The sequence below is a fragment of the Ixodes scapularis genome, unplaced genomic scaffold, assembly GCF_016920785.2.
Source record: "Ixodes scapularis isolate PalLabHiFi unplaced genomic scaffold, ASM1692078v2 PGA_scaffold13__105_contigs__length_92229423, whole genome shotgun sequence".
NCBI lineage: Eukaryota > Metazoa > Arthropoda > Arachnida > Ixodida > Ixodidae > Ixodes > Ixodes scapularis.
Window position 1 is genome coordinate 49621918 of NW_024609839.1, and position 22838 is coordinate 49644755.

At 46.4% G+C, this 22838-nt stretch overlaps 1 protein-coding gene across 1 annotated transcript in view; it reads left to right on the plus strand.

The window, feature by feature from the left end:
• The window catches only part of LOC120842316 (corticotropin-releasing factor receptor 1-like), a 177943-nt gene extending 169715 nt beyond the window's left edge, over positions 1-8228 (plus strand). Inside the window, exons 9-12 of the mRNA XM_040213379.1 lie at positions 652-790; positions 4234-4275; positions 6338-6656; positions 7995-8228. Of these exons, the coding sequence (XP_040069313.1) occupies positions 652-790; positions 4234-4275; positions 6338-6592 (436 nt within the window). The 3' untranslated portion in view covers positions 6593-6656; positions 7995-8228. The remainder of the gene's footprint in view (positions 1-651; positions 791-4233; positions 4276-6337; positions 6657-7994) is intronic.
• The last annotated feature ends 14610 nt before the right edge of the window (positions 8229-22838 follow it).

Below are 22838 nucleotides of genomic sequence, written 5' to 3' on the forward strand. Positions count from 1 at the left end.
CAAAGAGTTCAAAGACGTGGCGAGAGACGGTGCTGCCAAGCAAAGAACGGCTCCGCCGCCTCTTGGTTATTTGCTGGACGCCCATCGGATGAAGCCGCTACATCATTACTCACTCGGACGATATTGTCCAATTAATGAGTCCACTTAGTGTGGCACACGTTCTTCGGGGTTTAAGCCGCTGTCGCGCCGCTCATACATTATACGAAAGACACGGAGTTCGGTCCAGACACGGTGACAAATTTATGCGTGGATAATTTTATTCTCTGCACACATAATGGCAAATTTATCCTCGGATAAGCCTCAAGACTTATAAAAGCGTGTTTGGTTTGTACATATATATGCTTCGTGGATTTCCGCAGACAGTTTCTGTACGGCCACTATGACAGGAGCGTTAGACAAGAAAAAAATACGCCGCAGACTGTCTTTGTATGACGTGTCAGCAGTGGGACCATCGGCCTAAGTGTGGTTCTAGAGGGCGAGTAGGGCGGACACCGTCCCTTTGGACGGGTAAGACGGATCATCACTAATAAAGACAGGATTGAACGCCATCTAAATATATTTTGTTTTCTTTTACTCTTTGAAACTATCCAAGCGATATGTGAGCAAAGGCTTCGCAACACTTTCTGAGCATGCGTGCTCGTCTCTGGACAGGAAGGCGATCAAGGCCACGGTGCTCCTCTTCCCTCTGCTGGGCATCACCCACCTGCTGTTCTGCATCAACCCTCAAGACGAGGACATGGGACTCAAGGAGGCCTACATGATCATCAATGCCATCCTACAGTCTTCACAGGTGGTTAAGGCTTCGTCGTACATTTTACTTCGTTTCACTGAAGTCCAGACGCAGCCGACGACGGTATACGAGCTGATGGTACCAGTCAGAAAGCGCCAAAAGCGCAACATCATGGTGTTCGGCGTATTTCTGTACGTGTTCGATCCTCGCTGAACCAACCATTAAACAAAAAAGTCTAGTGACTTGCACTTTTGAAGCTGCTTGATTAGTCCGATTAGCTGGTAGCGTCGGCAGCGTCTGGAGTTAAGCTGAAACAAAGCATAGGCTTGAATCGCGCTTCTGATTCGTGTGTGTTTAGCAAATGCTATTTGAACTTTTTAGAAAGCCTAGATTACAGAGGGAGAGCAACTTAAACCATGGAGAACGTTAGCAATTTGATGGCAGACGCCTCTTGTGCAGACTGGTTGCACGCGCGCATGCCCTCGTTTTCGAGTTGTGAGGAGGACGGCTGACGGAAAGGCTGAACAAGGCTTAGAAGACCCCAGCAGACAATGGACCTTTTCCGAGAAGCGTTCTGCGCACGCGCGAGCGCCCGATGTTAAGCGGCGGAAGTCGGAACAAAAAAATCGAGGAAATTCGGAAGGAGGCTGTATATCAGTGAGTAGAACACGTAACTGCAGCATATATATAATTGTGTTACACAAAAAAATAACGTCGACGGAAAGGAAAACACGACGTTTGGGTGGACGCCACGGATGCCCCTTTTTAAGGTCGCGTTGGGCAGGCGGGGCAGGCGCCACTGCTCAGAGAGCGAAGAAACTGGTAGCGTAGCTCCCATTGTCGATTGGTAGCGCAGGTAGGTCAGTTCCTCGACCCTTAGTTCGTGCAGCCACCGCCTGGTGCCGTCGGTATGTGGAAAAGGTTCATTGACGGTTTCGCCTCCTCATCGCAGCTCGCATCGCAAAACACGGCCCATATACCACGTGCCCCAGATTGAGCAGTTGGAAACATTCTAAAATCTGGGCAGACTAGGACTGTATGGATGGATGGATGGATGGATGCGGCCGAACCCTTTGAATGGGACGGCGACTTGCACTACCTGGCCAGTGTTTCTTTCTTTCTTTTCTTCAGTGACGTTCGCGCCGTTCCGTGGATTTAAACCAAACCACTACGAGGGGCTCGCATCAGATTCGCGCAAAGATTGATATATATTTTTTTCCTATCCTCATGCGCGCGAATCGTGCTCACAATTACAGCCTGAAATAAGGTGTAAATATGTAGGGTGCTACAACACCGGAACTAGAACCACTGAATAAGCTACGCATAGAGTACCGGCGCTTCATTCCCCGATTTTATTATGGGTGCCGCCATTTTCGTGCCTAATGCAGAGCGGGCCGTGCAATTAGCGATAGTGACGATTCGAAAACGCGGCTTCCTGAGCTTTAGATAAGATCTCGTGAAGCTCGGGGAATATCGCATTGGTCTGTCGAGGACCCTTTTAGCATTTCTGGAGAGCAAAAAACGGTTTCCTGCTAATCAAGCTAAAGGTGTAGATAACTGGCTACAGTGATTCTAAGTTCTAACCACTAAGATGGTTGAAGTGTCTTCAAGCTGAAGCATACCTTACACAGCGGCTCATATAGGAACTGCAGGTGAGGTTCTCTCCACAAAACAAACAACGCCCTGTACAATGTCAGTTGCGTTGCGTGCCATTAAACATCAGGCTGACTTTTCTTTTTTTTTTTGGGGGGGGGGGGGGTGGTTAAAAAATTTAAAAAAAAAACGCTTACGAAAGTTTAATTTTTTTTTTCTCTTTTTTTTTGGGGGGGGGGGGGGGTTTTAAAGTAAATAATGCTTTCATACTGAGTAACTCGGTGCCGTCGTTTCTTTTTTGGGAATTCGGGGGAGGGGGGGGCGAAAGGGGGGGGGGGGGGGGCAGAGCCTCTGCTGCAGTTCATATGTTACAACAGGCCATGCCAGAGCCACTGGAAAAGCTAAGCTTTAGAGCAGTGGTCTCCACACCCCGACCGGCGGTAGTCGTCCGACCGGCCCGCGTCTGATTGCGGTCTTTCCAATGAAACCCCGCCGGGGGCACGCTTCCGGCAGACCCCCAGCAGCGCAATGGGAACCGCCCGTAAAGAGACGGTGCGCAGCGACAAGCCACGAATGCGCAAACTAAGCCACAAGAAAGAACGAGACAAAATTATTGGCAACATAGGTCCTCTCGCCATATTATTAATTAAACATTGTCATCACTAGCATTACCTTACTCCCCTGATCCATGTCTGTCTAACTATGTTAAAATTCCGGTGCGTTCTGATGGATACATTGCGCTTGCGCTTAGTGTCCTCTGTCACAACTATTGCATATTGTTAGCAATATGTTTTATCATTCTCATAAGCTTTTGCATTGTGCAGATGTGACAAATTTTTTGTGCGCTTTGATTTGTGCCTGGTAAGCTTTCGTGATCACAAGTGTTGTATAAGATCATAATTAGCTAATTAGCACATTTAAATTTGAAGTATTTGTATTCATCCAACCTCGTTTTTCTTTTTTTAATAATTACTCTAACATTTATTTCGGTGTTTCAATGCTTATCTAAGTTTGCTTTCTTCGTTTTATTTTTTTACAATTACTTATTTTTTTATGAGACTTAGACGAATCCTCAATACGGCCCATTTCCACAGAAAGTTTGGAGACCCCGCTTTAAAGTATCCGCACTTTAGTTATTGTTGTGAATCAAATCATTGTTACCCTTTTATCTGAGGCTTTATTTGAAATTACGCGAAGCGGTGTTCAATCCTGCGCAGAGTTAATTAAAAAAATTCCGCGACAGAGCAAAACTATACCGCTTGAGCTTTCACACAGACTACCCAAAGCTCAGAAACTCGTATTTTCAAACTGTAACAGCCGCCAATTGTACCCCCGCTTTGTACTAAATACAAAAATAACAACGCCCGTAAAAAAAGAAAAAAGAACGAAGTTTTGATAATTTAAGCTTAACTTACTTATGGCTCTACTTATTGCTACTCGCATTCAAATATGGCCGCCGCAAATAGGTTTCGAGCTGATTTCATAGAACTGCGGTGTCTATCTCTGGTTGCTGATAAGAACGAATAGCTCTAATAAATATCCGCAATTGGTTTAGAGTTCTCTTAGTTCCACCCCCCCCCCCTTTTTGTGTGTGTGTGTGTGATGCTTTAGGGTTTTTACAGTGCTCTAATCAGTATTAAGTAAAAGGGAAGCAAGCTTCGGCATAAAAATCTTGATAGGGGTGGAAGAACCAATGAGGCACCATGAAGAGACGGTGCCGTCTGTTACTAAAAATACCACGAGCACTTTTGTGAGAATCTGACTCGAGGCATAATCTTCACGTCATTATGCGGAAGGAACGTCTAGGGATGTACTGAGCCTCTAAAATTGGTTACGAAATTAATTTTCTATATAACATTTATTTTGCCGTCGTGCTTTAATACTTTTTTTATTCCTTTTTCCCGTTTCAGGGTATCTTCGTCTCCGTGCTCTACTGCTTTATGAACTCAGAGGTATGTGGAAGTCGGGAGAAACTCGCAGAATTTTGACGGTGAAAACCCACGGGTTTTTATAAAAGGAAGAGGCAAACAGCAAATGCCATCCCATGTGAAACAATTGTAATATGAGGACGTAGAATTTGGCCGACATTTCACCTGTCAAAATAAGAAATGCGCGCGAAGCGGCCGGCTGCTAGATTGTATTGTATCCTTGGTGAATAAATATCTTGAAAAAAAAATTTAAAAGAATTACAAGATAGGGAAGAGGGGCGGAAACAAATGCAGATGAAATTGCTTGGTGCCGTCAGACAAACCTTCCTGAGAATTTTTTTAATTAACTTTCCGTTTTATCCTGCTATTGCCTTACACTGGGGAAGACTAGCAGATGGCCAAGAGAAGGGACCGCCCTAGAAACAAATGATGGAGCGGATGCAAACGAGAACTTCCGTTACGTGCGCCATAATGGCGACCACCATTCTTCCAACCGTATTTCGAAGCACACTCGCAGCGGGCAAATTGTGTTTCAGGGAATTACCTCAGCTATGGCACGGCGCTAATATCGGAGCTTTTTTCCTCTGCGTTCCTTTCTTCCCTCTCTCCTTTACGGCGAGGGGAAAATGCATTCTCGCGGCAGAAAGAGAAGCCAACACCTCCTCCATCCTTTGGTTTTTAGTTCCTGAGGAAATACCAAAATTAGGCTTCATTTCTGTTTGTTCGGTTTTCTCCAGGCAACATTGATCCTAAATTGCCAAACAAATGCCGCAGAATTAGGGTTTGCTACTGGTTCTGTTGAGACTCGGCATCTTTTCCCTGCTGTCTTGCACTTTGGCGATTATGTGGCGAACGAGAAAAAAAGTCTTGGAAAAGTACTTCGGCACTAACTAACGCCTCGGAACTAAACCTTGTTAGGCCTATGTTAGGACCCAAAAATTCCCAACTTTGGTCGAAGTTGCGCGTTTTCTGGCGAACTCTCAGCGCTACCTACGTTGCCTGGAAAGCGTCTCCGACTGGTGTGTTTACAACGTGCAAAAAGGTTTTTGTCTGATGGCATCACTGAAAGGTCACGCCGTTGCCGGCCGCGATTTTGACGGTGTCACAACAGCGGACGTAGACGTGGCGGGCGCCCGCTTCGCTGCAGGTCACTCTCCGGCTCGGCAGTCCACCGAAGCTCCGGCAGCCGGGAGTTGGGACGCCGCGACGACAGCGACACTCGCGTCTGCTCGTGTTTTCTTTTGCCGGAACTTCTACGACCAAACGCCAGGATCGGCGGCATCCGGCCTCACTGACACTCCGGCTTTTGTGACGTCATTTGCTGCCACTTCCGGACCAGTTTCGATTCACGATGCTGTATGGGGCGCTAAGCACGCCGGTAGAAGACGCGTTCCGGGCATCGTTATACTGCGTTCCACGCTAGAGAGTTTTAGGGAACCGTTTTTGCACATACGGTACGGTACGGTGGGTCCCCCGGTACGAACTGCGCATGCGCTACCGCAAGACACCCATATGCGCAGTGCATACCGCAGGGCCCATCGTACCATATCGGATAGACAAAAACGATTTCCCAAAAACTTCCTAGCTGCGCTCGGGCTTGCAAAAATCGCCTTCTAAGCGCCGCCATCTTTGTCTGCTGGACTGTTGGGCGCCTTCTGAGCATCCGCGGTTTCTCTGTTGTGCGGTATATCGGACGCTGCGAATGCGTCCTCAGCTCGGTGACTCGTCATTTCTTCACCCGGGGGATAAGCGATAAAAAGGTCTATACGGTACGATGAAGCCGATGGAGCGGTGCCAAATCTGCAGTGTCACGACGCTCGGGGTCTGCGCGCGTTTGCCACCACCGGCTGGACCAATCACGCACAGTGAACGTGCCGTGATCCGGCGATTCTTTGTTGTTGTTTTTTTTTGTACATGATTGGTTTAGGCCGGTAACGGCAAGCGCACAGAGGCCCGCGAGCGCCATGACAAAGCGCTTTTGACCCTGCCCGATTGGCTCCCTTGAACTGTACCGTTGGCTGCGGCCGTACCTAACGTGAAACGGTGGATGGGGTCCAAGTTCAATCGGTTTCTGGATTGCCTGCAGGTGCAGACGGCCTTGAGGAACGCGTACCTTCGGGCCGCCATCCGGCGGAACCCGAACAAGGAGCGTCCCTTCCTGCGGGGCAACTTCTCGCAGACTTCGACCGTCTTTCTGTCTCCCTTCAACGGCTCCGTGACAGAGCAGAGCCCGTCGCCCCGAGCGAGCTCCAAGGTCATCCGGAAGTACCCCCTCCGGGCCACAGCTGGCCCGCAGAGGATCCCCAGGAACAACAACGGCGCGGCAGTTGCGGCCGTCTGAGGGTTTCTCGAATAGAAAGAGCATCCCGATGTTTCGCATTCATCGCTGTCACAAAAGAGGCTCGGTAAGTTTTAATAACACTCGTGTCTTGTTTTAAAGCACGGAACGTTTTTCGAACGGAAGCAATAATCCTGGAGATTTGTCCGTCCGATCCTCCATCCATCACTCCGTGCGTTTGCCAGGTAAAGTTGGCGTAAAAATTTCCTTCGCGTGACGTGATACAACGACTTGAAACTGTAACATCATGTGACGTCAGGTAACGTGACCGTGACCACGTCATGTGACCTTGTGTCATGTGACTCCAAGACTCGACACCGTGGCTTCAATGTCGCCGCTAAATTTAGGTGGAACTTAACACAAAAATGTGCTCTTCTTCCCTCCCCGATACGACTGCTTAATGTCGTCTAAACAAATTTAAATCCGCCCGTTAATGAATAGCCCATTCTATGCACTATATATACAACCTTGAAGATGAATGTCGTTTGTATTTTCTTCTTCTTCATTCGTTGTGCCTTGCCTTGTGTCTGCGTACCAACAGTGTGTTTGCGCCACGTTGGCGCCGAGTCGATGGCGTCTATGTTAAGTTTAGGATTCGATTCTTTTTCCGGAACCGCTACCCGCTCACACGTACCTCTGTAACCTCTTCTAATACGTTCTTTATTTCTTTGCGCGTAAGAAGTTGCTGATTAACTCCGTTTTGGGGCTCATACTTTTAACAAGCTTGAGGCAAGGAAGGCATAAGGAAGATGCCACTCCGCTGACCATAGGTCTTAAAACATAATGACCGAGGACGGAACACGGGTACATTACACACTTCCTACTATCGCTTTTTCTTTTCCTGGCCCGTGTGAGATAATCTTAACACCAACAAACCGAAAGTTCTAGTAACGGCGCTTCACCGCTCATATGCATGACTTGCACGTAACGTTATGTCTCCAAAAAATGACCATGTGTGTGACGTCTACTAAAACCATAAATAATTCACAGAAGGCCTTTTTTTTGTGCGTGCGTGTGCGTGTGTGTGCGCTACGAAGAGAAATTATGGCCTTCAAAAAAGCTAGCTAGCTTCCAAAGTGCTGCAGCTCCACACTGCTGCGAGCGAATATGACTATGTCGTGCGTCTCATCTGCACGCGTTCAAGCAAATAGCTTTCACGGCGCCGACAGCAGTTCTACAACTGCGCTATCCTTTACAACGTAGACCTTATACGTTGGCGCCAAGCATAATAAGGGCCAGTTTTCAGAAGGCAGTAGACCCACTGCCTCTATTTCCTGGCGCCGACCGGTTCGTACTGACCTAGTGGGACGTGGCTGAAATCTACTTGGACGGCTGGAAGACTGACAAGAGCGGCGTTCTTTATAATAGAGTCTGTCCTACTCTTCTTTTTCCACTTTATTTTCAGGCCTCTCAAGCTGAAGCTGGGGTCAACGTCGGGGAAAGCCCACTTTGGCATCTGGGCCGGAGCAACGGATCTCCGAGGAAATAACGACCAACGTGGAATCCGCTTACCTTCCGAACTGTTTAACAGGACGCGAAATTCGCCAGAGGGCTGATTCCTACGAACTGTTATCGCAAAAATGTATATTTCATGAACTGTTCCGTCGAACTTGATTCATAAAAAACAACAGTTCGCGACTGCTGGTTTCTTTCTGTGACGGCCTCAAGACCTTGGATCGAGTTCGTGGGCCGAAGTAAAATGGGCAGCCTAGTTCGTGGTACTTCCGGCAACAACGGTAGAAAGGATAGAAACTGAAGACCAGGACGAAACAGGCAGCTGTCCGGTTTTGAGCTCTCAACTTCTGTCTTTTTTCTCAAGTTTATTTCGAAAATGTCAAAACAACTTGCTTTCACTTCACCTGCTTATTCGCATTTTGGTCGGCCATAAAAATAATGGATTCAGGACAACACTACGCCGTACCATAACACCATGGAATCATGACCACGTTACCCTACATTTAAGAAAAACACAAAAAACTTTAGGAGGCTTGATGTAGCTTGATTTTATCAGGTCTCGAGTGTTAAAGGGATTGATTGTCCCATAAAATTTTGCATTTGATAAAACAATTAAATTGTATTGTCGTTGCTTTTAGGAATATCGTCCGCACAATGTTCGAAGTTTTAATCCTCCGCCGCAGAAGCAATTCAATTTTAGACAAAGCCCAACTCCTCAGATTGCACCAGCAAACCACACGGCGTTTTCGTCGATAACAGCGGAAGCTGTAAAGTAACATTATGCAAAGAGAACCACCTTAGTTTTTGACTGTTGTCTCAGTAAACTAAAGGCCCGTTGACACACTTGCGAATTCTTAGGACCGAGCGCCTTGGAACCTCTTAATATCTCTTACGACGGATGGATGGATGGATGAATACGGCTGAGCCCTTTGGATCGGGCGGTAGCTTACGCCACCTAGCCATTTTGTTTTACCATTTAAGCTTAGAATATTTAAATGTGAAATCTATATTCACTCCGCAGTGCAAAGAAAGTGAGGCTATGAAACCCCCTTGCCATCAGTGATTAAGAAAATACCTAGTTTTCTCTCGATTTCTGCCACCATTCACTTAATCTTTGCTTGGTAATCTCTACAGTCTTGAAATCCACTCTCCCTTCGCTGTCTCTAAAACCCAATGACTTTATTAAATCTATGTTGTCTTCGGTAGGCATAGGGTGAAGCCCTTTACAGTAGAGTATCAAGTGCTCAGCCGTCTCGTCCTCCTCTCCACAAGCAGTGCACACTGTATCAATTTCCTGGTACTTCACTCTGTATGTTCTGGTTCGCAGAACACCCGTTCTTGCCTCAAACAGCAATGAGCTTCCCCTAGAATTGTCATAAATGCTTTCTTTGGCAATAACTCTTTTGTTTAATCTATAGCTTTCCAGAGCAGTCTTTGTCTGCATTCCCTCTAGCCACCGATCTCTTTCTGTGGCCTTAACTTTCTTCTTAACTGAGACTTGCTCTTCCGTATCTTCGCTATAGCCCAAAAACCTTCCTCTTAATTTCCTAGTGCGCTGTCTCCACTTTGTGTCTACACTCCTCATGTATAAATAGCTGAAAACCTTTCGTGCCCATTGCTCCCCATCCATTAGCCTCAACCTATCCTCAAATTCTACCTTGCTCACCGCTTCCCTGCTCTCAAATGATGCCCATCCCATGTCTCCTTGTACTCCCTGGTTTGGCGTTTTGCAATGCGCCCCCAAAGCCAGTCTACCTACTCCGCGCTGTTTTATTTCTAGTTTCGCATGCACTTCGGATTTCATGCATAGCACTGCGTTTCCAAAAGTCAAGCCAGGCACCATGACCCCTTTCCAAATCTCTCTCACCACCTCATACCTGTTGTAATTCCAAAGTGCTCTATTTTTCATTACAGCTGCATTTCTGTTGCCCTTACCTATTATATACTTTTCATGGTCTCTGAGATATTCTGCACCATCACATATCCATACTCCTAGATACTTGTATTTACTAGCTCTCTCAACTGTAATATTCTGTATCTTCAGCCTCTCAACTTCATCCTCGTTAAAAATCATGACTGCCGATTTTTCGCTACTGAATTCTAAACCTAATTCCTCTCCTTCCCTACCACAGATGCTCATTAATTCCTGCAACTCTGTCCTGTTGTTAGCCATTAGTACAATATCGTCCGCATACATCAATCCCGGTAAGGATTGCTGAATTTTTTGGCCTAGCTTACTGTAAGAAAGGTTGAACCCAAGCCCACTCTTCTCTAGTCTATCCTCCAATCCTCTCAGATACAACATAAACAGCAAAGGCGATAACGGGCACCCCTGCCTAAGGCCTCGTCTTATCTCTATTTTCCCTGTCGCCTTTCCTTCCCATGTTATAATCACCTTGTTATCGTTGTAAATGTTCCTTAATAGTGCTGTTAGTCCTTCATCTAGGTTTAAGTTCTCCATTATGTCCCACAGGTTTCTTTGGTTCACATTGTCATAGGCACCCTTGATATCCAGAAATGCCAGCCAGAGCTGTCTGTTTTCTTTTTGCGCTATTTCTATACACTGTGTTAGAGAAAATAAGTTGTCCTCCAACCTTCTTTGTTTTCGAAACCCGTTCTGTAACTCGCCCAGTATGCCCTCGCACTCTACCCATTCCTCCAGTCTGTTCTTTATAATCTGCATTACCAACCTGTAAATAACCGGTGTCACGGTTATAGGACGATAATTCCTAATATCAGACTTATCTCCCTTTCCCTTATATATCATACTCATCCTACTAAGCCTCCATTCATCTGGAATATTTCCTTTTGTTATCATGGTACTCACTACCTCCCTTAGTTTTGCCTTAGATTCAGGACCCAAATTCTTCACCAGCTTGATAGGGATACCATCTGTGCCTGTCGACGTGCCACTAGGGACTCTTCGTTCCGCCTTTTCCCATTCTCTTTGTCCAAAATCCGCGATGTCACAAACTGGACTGCTACTTCCTTCGGTTCTCCTATCTTCCACATGTACCCGTTCCCGAAATTTCTCCTCCATCACTGCTCCTATATATTGTATCGCATCATCTCCCTCTAATTGATCTCCCTGATGCGAGAGTATAAACCTCTGTCTAGCTTGCGTTGTTTCACCGAGTGAGTTCAAGTGCTCCCAAAACTTCTTGGCAGCATTTCTATCTTTCTTACTTACATTACTCATCCATTCCTCACCCTTTCTCTGAATTTTCGCATTGATCAAACTGGATGCCTCTCGGCGACATGTTACAAAATTGTCCCATTTTCTTTTTACTTCCGTTTCGGACTCCCCACTACGCTTGGAATACCTGTGTTCTCTAGAGGCTTCCTGACGTTTTTGTATCGCTTGCTTCACTTCTTTGTCCCACCAACTTTTTGGTCTATGTCCTTGCTTCCCCTTTCGTTTACTCTTAACTTTGTCTAGTTCTAGAGAAAAAAGCCTAGTTAGGCTCTCATAGGTCCAATCTGTATGCCGTTGCCCTGAAACTGCTGCCTCTATTCTTTCAACAACTATTTCCAACTCTTTGTCGCTGCAGAAAGTTTGCTTTGAATTATGTTGTCTAGTTTCAGCATTTACTTCTCTGGCAAAATTCAGCTTAATACGTTTGTGATCACTACCAAGACTTTTGGAACCTTCTTCATCTATTTTCATTACTTGTAACTTACCATATATTTTGTGTGACATGAGTACGTAATCTATAGTTGAATGCAGATTGCCAGTTTCCCAAGTTATGTGCCCGTCACACTTCTGACTGGTATTACATAAAACTAAGTCATGTTTTTCCACCAGTTCTAGTAATATGCTTCCAGTTGAGTCCGTATACCCATCCAGACCCTCAATATGGGCATTCATGTCTCCCATAATAATTATTTCGGAGCCTTCCCCTAGTTCACTAATGTCTCTTGATATGCAATCAATCATTTTTCTGTTTTCCTCTTTAGCACCTGTCCCTGTCCATAAGTAAACCACTCCAAGGACTGTTGATTCCCCAGCGACTTTTCCTTTCAGCCACAAATGTTCGGCGCACTCCTTTCTGATCCTTTGAAAGTTCATATTCTTCTTAATGAATGCTCCAATTCCACCTCCCTTCCTCGTTCCCTCCATTCTGTTGCATTCTTCCCACACATAGTCAGGGTTGCAAGGTGGCTGCTCCATGTCTCTGAGATGTGTTTCCACAAACCCATACACCATTAAATCCTCCTTTCTTAGTTGCTCCTCTACCTCTTCCCATTTTAACCTATTTCTACCACCCTGCATGTTAATATATCCAATGTCTGATTGTGCTGATTTTTTATACCTGTTCTTACGTTTTCTCCTCTTTTTAACCCTGGGTGCCTCTCCTGACTTTGTTGGGTTTTCAGTTACTTCAGTGCCCCCAGGGCCCTCGGTCCCCCCAAAAAAGCAGTCACCGTGCGGCCCATCCTATCCCCCACCCTGTAACCCGTGGCCTCACTGTAGTGAATGCCATCTGCAAAAGGGCGGGAGCCAGCCTCGTACACTTCTCTGTTTACTTCCATTACGTCGTACCGAAGCTGTCGACTCATACCCTTAATTACTCCGTTGGCTTCGACAACCCTCCTCTCCGTTAACCCGGACTGCCCCCGAACTTCTGGAATGGTGCACACAACCACATGCACATTCTCAGACACGTCCCTCAGCTTACGTATTCCCACGTTTAGCTGCTTTCCGAGGTTCTGGCTCCTACCCTTCAGCACATCATTAAGCCCCGCATGAACTATTACTAGGTTCCTTCCCTCCCGGTTATCCCACACCCCCTCACGTGCTGCGGTCATAGCATCCACCATACACTTCCCCGGCTGGACCTCTACGGTTACCCTCTGGTCTCCCTTCACCCTGTTATGTACACCCCTCCTAACCCGTGCTACGTTAGAGCTCCCCACTACCAGTACCCTAGATCCCCCTGGTGCCTGCGCGCCTTTGTCCTGCGACTTATCTCCTGTCACCTGACTGCCCGACGCCTGCTGCTCGAAGGCGCCATTGAGCTGAGGTTCAATCAGCTCTCCAGCGTCGTCGAGCCCGCCTGCCAACAGGCCGGACTCCCGACCACCAGGGACCCCAGCCTGCAGACTGGTGGTTCGTCCCGCTAGAACTGACACTTCCTCCTTTCTTCCCTCGCTACTCTCACTCGCTCGAATTACCCCTTCCAGGCGCTCCACCCTACTGTCACACTCCCTCTTACGCTCCTCTAAACCCGCCTTCCATACTTCCCCCAGCTCTTCCGCCTGCTTCTCGAGGCCGACCCGCTGCTCCCTCTCATGATTAAGCTGCCTAGTCAGCTCCTCTACCTGGGCCTCGAGACCCACCCGCTTCTCTCCTTCTGCCTTAAGCTGGGCCTCAATCTCCCGAACTCTACCCTCCCATTCCCCAGTTACCTGCTGAAGCTTCACACAAAGCCGACACTCGAAACTCACCTCCGCCGCCACCTCCAGGCTCCCGAAACCCGTCTCCTCCAGGTAACACCACCTCCCACACCCCTCGCACTGCACCAACTCGTCCCCACCCTTGTCATGCCGACCCAAATCTAGACCCATGTCTAGACCGGGAACAAACCGTCCCTTCCCGCCAAAAATTCAAACAGAGCCTACTTTGCGAAACTAACGTTAACTGCTGCTGTTCAAACCTAATACTGCTACCGCATAGTCACTTCCAATCAACTCTCAAAAAAAGAGAGAGAAAAGAAGAAAAACTGGCACTTAGCTTCGGATGCTCGAGGAGAACCAGGAAACACGTCCGCTCACAGCAACTCAGTCGAGAGAACCTTCTCTCGACTGAGTTACCATCTCTTGTCTCCCGTGCGAAACGGCGCCGTGTTGTTTGCAGACCGGTGGCGTCGCTGCGTTTCCATAGGAGCTAAGCCTTTTTTTTTCTTAACTTTTTCCTCAGGTAAGTTCGCTCTTTGCAAACTTTACAAAAAAAATGCACCATCTGTGGGCAACGCTGCACAAAGTCGTAGCGCGATAGGTTAAGAAACCGAATTTTCCGGTCGATTTAAAAAGCCTGGCGTCTCCTTGTTTCACCCTGTCAAAAGTCAAATTGGACGTTTAGTGTTTATACAGTGTAAGGTTGGTCTGCCAGGATGCGGCGACACTGGTTTACACTGTAGATGAGCAATTTTGCCAGTGCAGTACGACTGCTAACCTGGGGTCTTTAACGTGCTCACGCAGTAGTGATACACGACCGCACGCCGGTACGATGCTCATCCAGATCGAAACGGGCAGGGGTGGGGCTCGAACCCAGGATCCCTGGGTTCTGCAGCGCGAGCTTTCGCTCCACGCGCGGCGAGCTGGGTGTGCGCTTCAGCCCACTCGGCCACCGATCCCTCATTTCACCCTGTACAATAACTGAATAGTCCTTAGAATACTCAAGCTCCGTACATCTGTTTCAGAACACCGGCCCAGCGCTCCAATCAATATCTACAATAATAGAAGTGTCATTGGGTCGAATTGGACCGCACTAGAGCCACTACATGAGCTACGCTTAAAATATCGCCACCCTGTTCCCCATTATTGTTGTGGGCACCGCCATACTGTTGCTTAATGCAGAGCGAACGCAACTGCCGATCGTCATGATTTAAAAGCGCGAATTTTCGAGCATTACATTCGGTATTAGGAAGCTAATGTAATGTTGCTTTGCTCTGTCGCGAACTCTTTAAACATTTTGGGAGGACAGAAGAGCGTTTCTTGCGATTTCTGATAAAGTTTAAGATAACTGGCAACCATGATTTTAAACACCGAGATGGGTAAGTGTCGTTACTCTGTGCAGACTTGTACGTAATCCGTTACAAGTAACGAAATTACTTGTAATCCCTTACATTTATGAGTAATATTGTAACGGAATAATTACATATTTTCTAGAGTAATCTTAACGTAATTCCCTTAGATTTTTGTACGTAACGGATTCCTTGTAATCCGTTACGTTTTCTACAGGGCCAACCCCCCCCCCCCCTCTCTCCCCGACAAAAAAAGTTTATTTTTTTTATTTTTTTGTATACATTTTGGTAAAGTCGAGGCGCAGAGACACTGTCACGCGAATTGACCTGCGCAAAGGGAGGCTTGGCACTCTGCAGTTCCGCAAAGCCTTTTTCTTTTTCTTTTTGCAACACCATGCCCCTGAATTCATTTTTTAGACCCTAGAAACAATGTCAAGAAGTCCAAATAAGCATTTCTACTAGAAAAAAAAAAAGGAGGGGGGTGGCAAGTTATATCCGCTTTTTTAGTCCCTTTTTATTATAATGCAAATAAATGCAAAGGTGCAAGCGAGCTGGATAAGAATGACGAAAATAATCCCTGGAGAAGGGGAACAAGAGGGTTTGTCCTTTGTCCCTCTTGTTCCCCTTCTCCAGGGTTTATTTTCGTCATTTTTAGTCCCTTTGTTTTTCTTTGCGATCGAAGACGGGGAGAGGAGGATACCAAGTGATTGTGTGCCTCTTTGAGAAGCTCGAGGAGGTAAGTGCACAGACAAGAATTAACAATGTCCTCGGTATAGACATTTTCCACAGGGGCGCCGCCATCTTGAATTGTCGTCACTTCCAGTATGGGCGAAAACATTACTTTGCCGTCGCCACGCCAATAGAAGACATTTGGGATATAAGCCTAACCGCCACACATTCTCGTTTTGGCTCCCCTCTATTATTTTGCTAGTTACAGGTTGAAACGTTTTGTTATTTTTTCGTCGCCCATACTGCAAGTGACGACAATTCAAGATGGCGGCGCCCCTGTGGAAAATGTCTATAGTGACTACGACCATTTTCATAATGCCACAGCACGAGACAACGCTCCGTGTACCCTAAAATCCGCTAAAAGAGATGTGATAATATGTGAAGGTGTTACTGTCACAAGCATCCTCGTTCGTTGCTGCACACTTATCATCTTCTCTTAGAAAACAGGATGTATTTTTTTTCTGTTTTTTTTTCACCTTATTTGACCCTGTTTTAAAAGCTATACATACTCTTTTGTAGTCCAACTTCTAAGGTTGGCCCACTTTATTTCTGAATTCCAGCCAGGTTATCTGCGTCTCAGTTACACTGTTTGTGAGTCAGCGTTCTTCTTCCTGTTTTTACCAGAGCAGGACGCATCTTACCTCAAGCAGATATTTCCACAAATTGAACATATGGGTGCCTACCGTAGACTTGTTATTCTGGGCTTGAGGAGAAAGAAAAACTCGTGAGCGCGGGTCACGGTACTCTGCCCTTCGCTGCCTTGCTGTGGCATCAGCGGACGCCTATCTTGAGAACACCGGAGTAAACTGCAGTCTGTTCGTGCTCCGTGCGTTTTTGAACGGCACCAAGAAAGGTACGCACGGCAAACGTACGTTTACATTTCCTTGTTTTAATCGACATTCTCAATACTTGTTGTGTTGAGTGTACTTTTTTTTTCGATTACTTATATTTATATACTGGAAACTTTTTTTTTATTCACCAACGTCTCAACCGAGGCTCGACATGTTCAGAACCAAAGGAAGAAGAATATCCAGCCAAACCTTATTTATTATTCAATTATCACCTTACTGTTACAACTATGTTTTGCTATTATCCGGCAATACGGACCGGTATAGTAAGATGGACATAAGTGAATTCTTATCCTAGTTTTGGCTAGGTGTATGATGACTTCTACTGCTTCGCGATTTCGACAATGGAGAATTTTAGTAGATCGGTCCGATGACTCCGAGAACGATACCCGATACTCCGCCGCCGCCTTTTCGCATTCATCATATTGTTATCGGTGGTATCGGAGGAATCAGACCGTTCTACTTAAACTCTCGAATATCAGGCGCTGGCTTCAACGACGAAGCTTTGCTCTCTCTTCGAAGTAAATAGTACTTCCATTGCTTCGCTGCAGAAGCCCAATGCAGAGCATAAAACATTCGTGAGGAACCATAGGGCACTCCCATCCAGTGCCTCAGTTCAAAAGGTGTTCAGCGCAGCAGTTTACACACTGAGTAAGAAATAACGCAAAATGTCTGGCGAGACTTTCGAGAGTCAGCTGTTGCTCAAAATACTCAGGGTCATTAAATGGAACAGGTTGGAACAATAAAAACTTGAATAACCGGCTCCCCTTTGTTTCCTAACTAAAAACAATATTGTTCAAAGTAACGCCACGAAAGTAACGAATTACTTTTTGGGGTAACGGTCAATTACTTTTATGGGAGGGTAATTGTAATTGTAATAAATTACAATTTAGCCTTGAGTAATTGTAAATGTAATTCCTTACTATTTTTCAGTAACGTGTACAAGTTTACTCTGAAGTGTGGCTTACTTGGTGGCTCTAGGCCCGACCGAACTGATAGAGCTTGCTCTAGCTCGAACGAGCAAGCTGGAATTCTTGAGTCGTGCACTGGAGTCCGGACTGCTCGTCAGAAAGAGTGATTCGTTTTGAACGTGTGTGAATACACTGCGATGTAATAAGCCACGACATGAATGAACAAAAAAGAGGACACAATGTTTTAATTTTAGCCACAGTTCAGCTGCATGAAAGGCTTAATCCAGCTGGCTGAATTTTCTTTCGTTTGGTTCGTCAACTGCATTTTTGTTTTTTCGGTTTGTAATTAAGCCCCACCAAAGAAATCTACTGGAAATTGCCCTGAAATTGTGTTGCTACGTGTAACGTTCTTGGTTTAGCGCTAGTAATCTCCAGGCATTTCTTTTCGTGTGTATATGTCACGTGACACGAAGAGTTGTGACGTGATGTTTTCTACTAAATTTAGCGGGAAAACTGAATTTGTGTATAGGCTACGTAACACGAAGTCATGTTACGTCATGGCTTCCCGCTAAATCTAGCGGGGAAACTGAATTGCTGTTGAGGTCACGCGACGACGATTTTCCCGCTACATCCAGCGGGGAAACTGAAGTCATGTGACGTTCAGGCCACGGCTTCACAATATGCAGCTTCAAGAAATCCGGAGCAACTAGGCAAAGCACGTTTCACGTTAAAAAGCCAACACGATTATCTTATTTAAACCGACTCCGATGGCACGCAATATACCCATTCCACAATCCCAATCAAGCAACGTTGGCGATTGCCATTTCTTGGGCCGAAGCGTATGATTGGTTCTGAGACCTCGCCGAACACTGACTTAATACTCGTTTTCGACGCGAGCTGAGCTGAGCTCACGCCGAATGCTGGCACAACCCTGATCGTTTCTAATACATGCTCGGGAGTGCATCATCAATCTTTGCGACCCCTGCTGTGACGATATCTAAATGCTGCTCATACAGTGGACCCGAAGACTGCGTAGGTGTTCGAATTTGGCTCGTGACCATCAATGCCTTGACACGCATTCGAGTAGTGGCTCGTGCTCGATCGCTGAATTTCGGAAAGGGTCTATTAGACCCTTTCCGAAATTGAGTCTGGCCACTTTGATCACTATCATCATCAGTGGAACGGCATCTGTGCCATACCAATGGCAGCCTTCTAGTGACTGATAAAGGAATACGTTGTAGATATTCCTAAGCGGATCTTGCGAGGCCTGTACATTCGGGGGTCAGTACGACGCGACGTAGGAATGGAACACAAGAGCTACGTAAGCGTTTATTTCTAATAACTCAGATTCAGTCAATCTGCGAGCGGCTCACAATCGGCTTTAAAGCACCATGGTGTATAGAATTTTCTCGAGGCATCTGAGTGGGTTGGAGCTTTGTTCTGAATGCAGGTTCCTGGTCACCATCGAACTGAAAGTGATCGAGAAAGAACTCACACTGAACAATTCCTCGCGCGCCGTTGACTTGCGAAAGTGACGGTGCCGACACAAGTTCATTTCCGCCAATGATATGGCAAAACCTAATCTGCTTTACAAACCACCAGGTGGCACTAAATTTTGGAAAAGGTCTTAGCGCGCGCCCTGTGATCTGGCGACTCCAACGCGTGGCTAAGTTAAAAACGTTGGCGGCATATAGCCTGGTCCAGATTACGTTTCCGCTTTTTCTGGCTACGAGTTGAGGTGGTAAATGTGTTCGTTTTAGAGCGCAGCTCTAGGGCGTCCGTTTTCGGATTTGGCGGCGTCGCCGTTGCCGTCGGCATAAACACGGGTTGCATTATGAGACGTTTCCCATGAGGACGTCACACGTGACGTTACGAGGGTCACAAGGAAGGATCAGGGGAAACTTTTCCCCCCTAAATTTAGCGGAAAAATGTTTGCCCTAAATTTAACGGAAAACGTTTCCCGCTAATTTCTGCGAAATAATTTCCCCGCTAGTGTAAACATTTCTGACTAAATTTAGCGGAAACATTTTCGTGCTAATTTTAAAAGGAAAACGCAACCGGAAAACTGAGAAGGACTACAGGTAGTACCAGAATGGACCAGGGAAGCAGTGGCGTCGCGCGATTCTTTGTGTGGTCCCCCGGTACACTGGGGGCTCTCTAGACCTTTCTAATATTTGCAAATATCCTGCCCAGCGTGCTAAAGATGGCGCCACCGGCTAACCAAACTCGTGCTTTTTACAGCAACGACACAGCTGGAGGTTCCGGATGTCGTAATTTCTCACCGGCAGTTTTGCAAATTTTTTTACTCTGTTATTCGACATTTTTGAGTAAAGACAATTCTCATATTTAATTTTGGCAGATGAATACATGCCAGGATCCACCAAGCTAAGTTTTCTTGAGAATAATTACATACCAAGCACTATAAGAGATAAGACCCATATAGGCCTCGTGTAGGGTGACCTCCTTGCTGCTTTTAATATCGTGTAATTAAAAAAAATATTTGCTTCAACTTATATTTATTTTAAGTGAGATTATATAACAAATACTTTCATAGTGTTTAATTGTACCTGACGCGCACATTGCTTGGTCGAAAACACTACGGACGTGCGTTCATTTATTTCTTCGAAAGCGATGCCATTCGGATATTCTGGTAAAGTCTTAGGGTATTGAAAAAAATATTCAATAAGTTCGCCTAAAAAAAAAAAAAGAGACTTGCCGATTGTTTGAAATAAAATGGCGGCAGTACAAGGCTCAACAAGATATGTGTTTCAACCAGTTTCAATCAGTTTACTAATTGCATATATATTGTTTGGTGGCTTAGAGAAAACTAGTACACAATGAAAAAAGGTCAAAAGCCTTCTTTTTGCTTTTGTCTTTCTATCGAAGTAATCGTATGAATGCTGTAATGAATTTGTGCACAGTATTACGTACCCCACATTTAGAGCTAAAGCGTTTGTCGTTTCTTAATAATTTACATACGACTTAAATATTTGATTGCATGATCAGTTGATTAATTGATTCCGTTGTTTAAAATGTTGTTTTAATTGAATAATACTCATAATTGGAAAAGAACTTTCTTGGCAGTGAAGCCAAAAACAGTTGGGTTGTGTGTATATTTATAGAGCTTAGAACTTGGTCTGCCTTAACGGGCGACGAGTCTCCCAGCTGTAGATGAGAAATTTAGCCATTGAGGTACAACAACTAGCTTGGGGTCTTTAACGTGCATCAGCCAGTAGTGATACACGACCGCACGCCGGTACGATGCGCATCCAGATCGAAACGGGCAGGGATGGGGATTGAACCCAGGATCCTGGGGGTTCTGCAGCGCGAGCTTTCGCTCCATAGAAGCCAAAGCTATGTGTATCCGTACCAGCGGAGCTTGCGAGGTCTTTACTTCTTTTCAAATACCAGAAGTTGTTCTCGAGCAGAGTACATTCGCTACTGCTCGTGAGCCTCTAGAGTCTAGCGAAAAGGATGAGGCGTGGGGGATATGATAATGAAAAGGAAGGCGATCCTTCAGCTGCTCCGAAAACTGCTTTTAACAAACCTACTCCGCAACTCAAGGCGTCTCATCGCAGCGTAATGCCATGTTATGCATTCTGGGAAGCAAAATCTGTACGCGCTGCGTTCCTGGCCCACAGGTTCCCAAAATCCAACACGCGCGGTTGCGGATATATGGAAGTAGTCTCTACTTTGTTTTTTTAAAAACTCTCATTTGAAGAAAGAAGAAGAAAGGGAAGCAACAGAAACCGTCACTGGTAGGTTGTTTTCTGTTTTTCACCATTCTTATTTCTGCTTAAGGCAAATTCGCATGGCGGAACCGGGACAGAAAATAACGGTCCTGCCCGGTTCACTCACGTCCGGAACATTAAAAAAAAAAGAGGTCAACTCACAACTGAAATTTCCATGGCGTTTGAAGGATACCATGGTTTCCCCTGCAAGCAAGGAGGCCCACTATCACCGCACTAAACACGGCAGTACAGAAAATTCAGATGACTCTGACCCATGGGAGAAACGCCGAGGACACAGCAGGAGCCAGCGGGCCAAGTACTACAAGCCCCTCATGCTACCCAGCGGTAAACTCGTGGACATCACCAAAAGAAACGAGTTCATACGGTTCGTGAAAACTCTAATCCGATTCCTTACCTTTTAGTGCGTTCGCATTAGAACGATTATTTTCACGAAAACCCGCCGGTGTCAGGCCGTGCGTTCCTTTGTCAGCGCCATGCATGACGTCGCGAGGAGGGTGGGGTGGTGAAAAGGTATCGTGTTTACAGATTCAATGTCTCACCATATACTTTACTATGGGGAATACATCCTACTCCCCAATAATACAATGGCCTCGGCGTGGACAGTTTTGGCGCAGTTTGAATGGCTGTATGACCAGCAACCTTTGATTTTTTCGGGTCGAATTGAAAGCGGTGGGAGGCGCCATCTATTGCCATGGGAGTCACGGTTATCAGGCATTCACGCCGGTGGGCGAAGGGCGCGCCGCATGCCGTTCGGTCGATGCAAGTGTTTCGTCAATTTGTGTCGTAACTCTTTCCCTAAACATTTAAAGAGCAAAAAATGCTGGTTTTCTTTCGGCGCGGCGAAACGTCCAAACCGCAGGGGGAGCAATTGACGCAGTAGGCGCCCCGTGTAATGAAAACGAGCGGAGTAGGATTAATTCCCCCTAGTAATGTATGTTGTCTCACCAAGGCGGAAGGAAGAAAAGGAGAGCGTGACGCGTGCTGACGTTCGCGCTTCGGACCAATACGCCTCGCAAGTGGGCTCATTTTCGTCTTCTGCGCATGAGAAAGGAAGTAGCGGTGACGTCAGAACGCCGAGCCCTGATTGGCTGATCGCGACCGCCTATCTGAGCGTCGTCTGCTCCTTTGCAACGTCGTCTGCTCGCAACGTCGTCTGCGTCTGTCTTACCTTTCCTGCGACTTTCGAAAGTGCAGGTCTTTACGAGCGAGCTCGACTTCGCCTTTCAGAAAGGACAGACGAAATAACTCGAGCGGTACGTTGTTTTTGTCTAACAACTAGCAGACGCGCATCAAGGAGGGAAGTCAAAAGACCCACTGGCTAGGTGTCCCGAGGCGGCGACGTTTGTTTGCTAAGAACCGAGAGGTGAGCGTGTTAGTGTCCGCAACTTCCCTCCCAAATACTTTTTGCCTTTTTTCGTGTGCGACGAGACTTCTCACTCTTTAACGGCGTCGGCGGGTTGGCGCAGTTAACGTCGTCTGCTTTGCGTCTGCTAGTCAAAGCGATGGCTGCTTTACCTTTCCTGCGTCTGTCGGAGATTCACCGCTTTTTCACCGGCGAGAGTCACCGTTCCCTCTGGAAAAAAAGGAGATGACAAGAGGAAGAAATTGACCTCTTAATCTAAAATTGAGGTCAGCGATCAAAGTGTAATACGGGAAGGGTTCACGAGGGTCGCGCGGGCATATTCCATTCAGCACACCAGCCGGTCGTGGGCAGACGGTCGCCGAGTCGCGGAGTGCCTGCTAGGCCTAACTGCCGAACTCGCTTGGTCGCGTTCGGTGGAATCGTGACCGTTGGAGCTTTTCTCAGG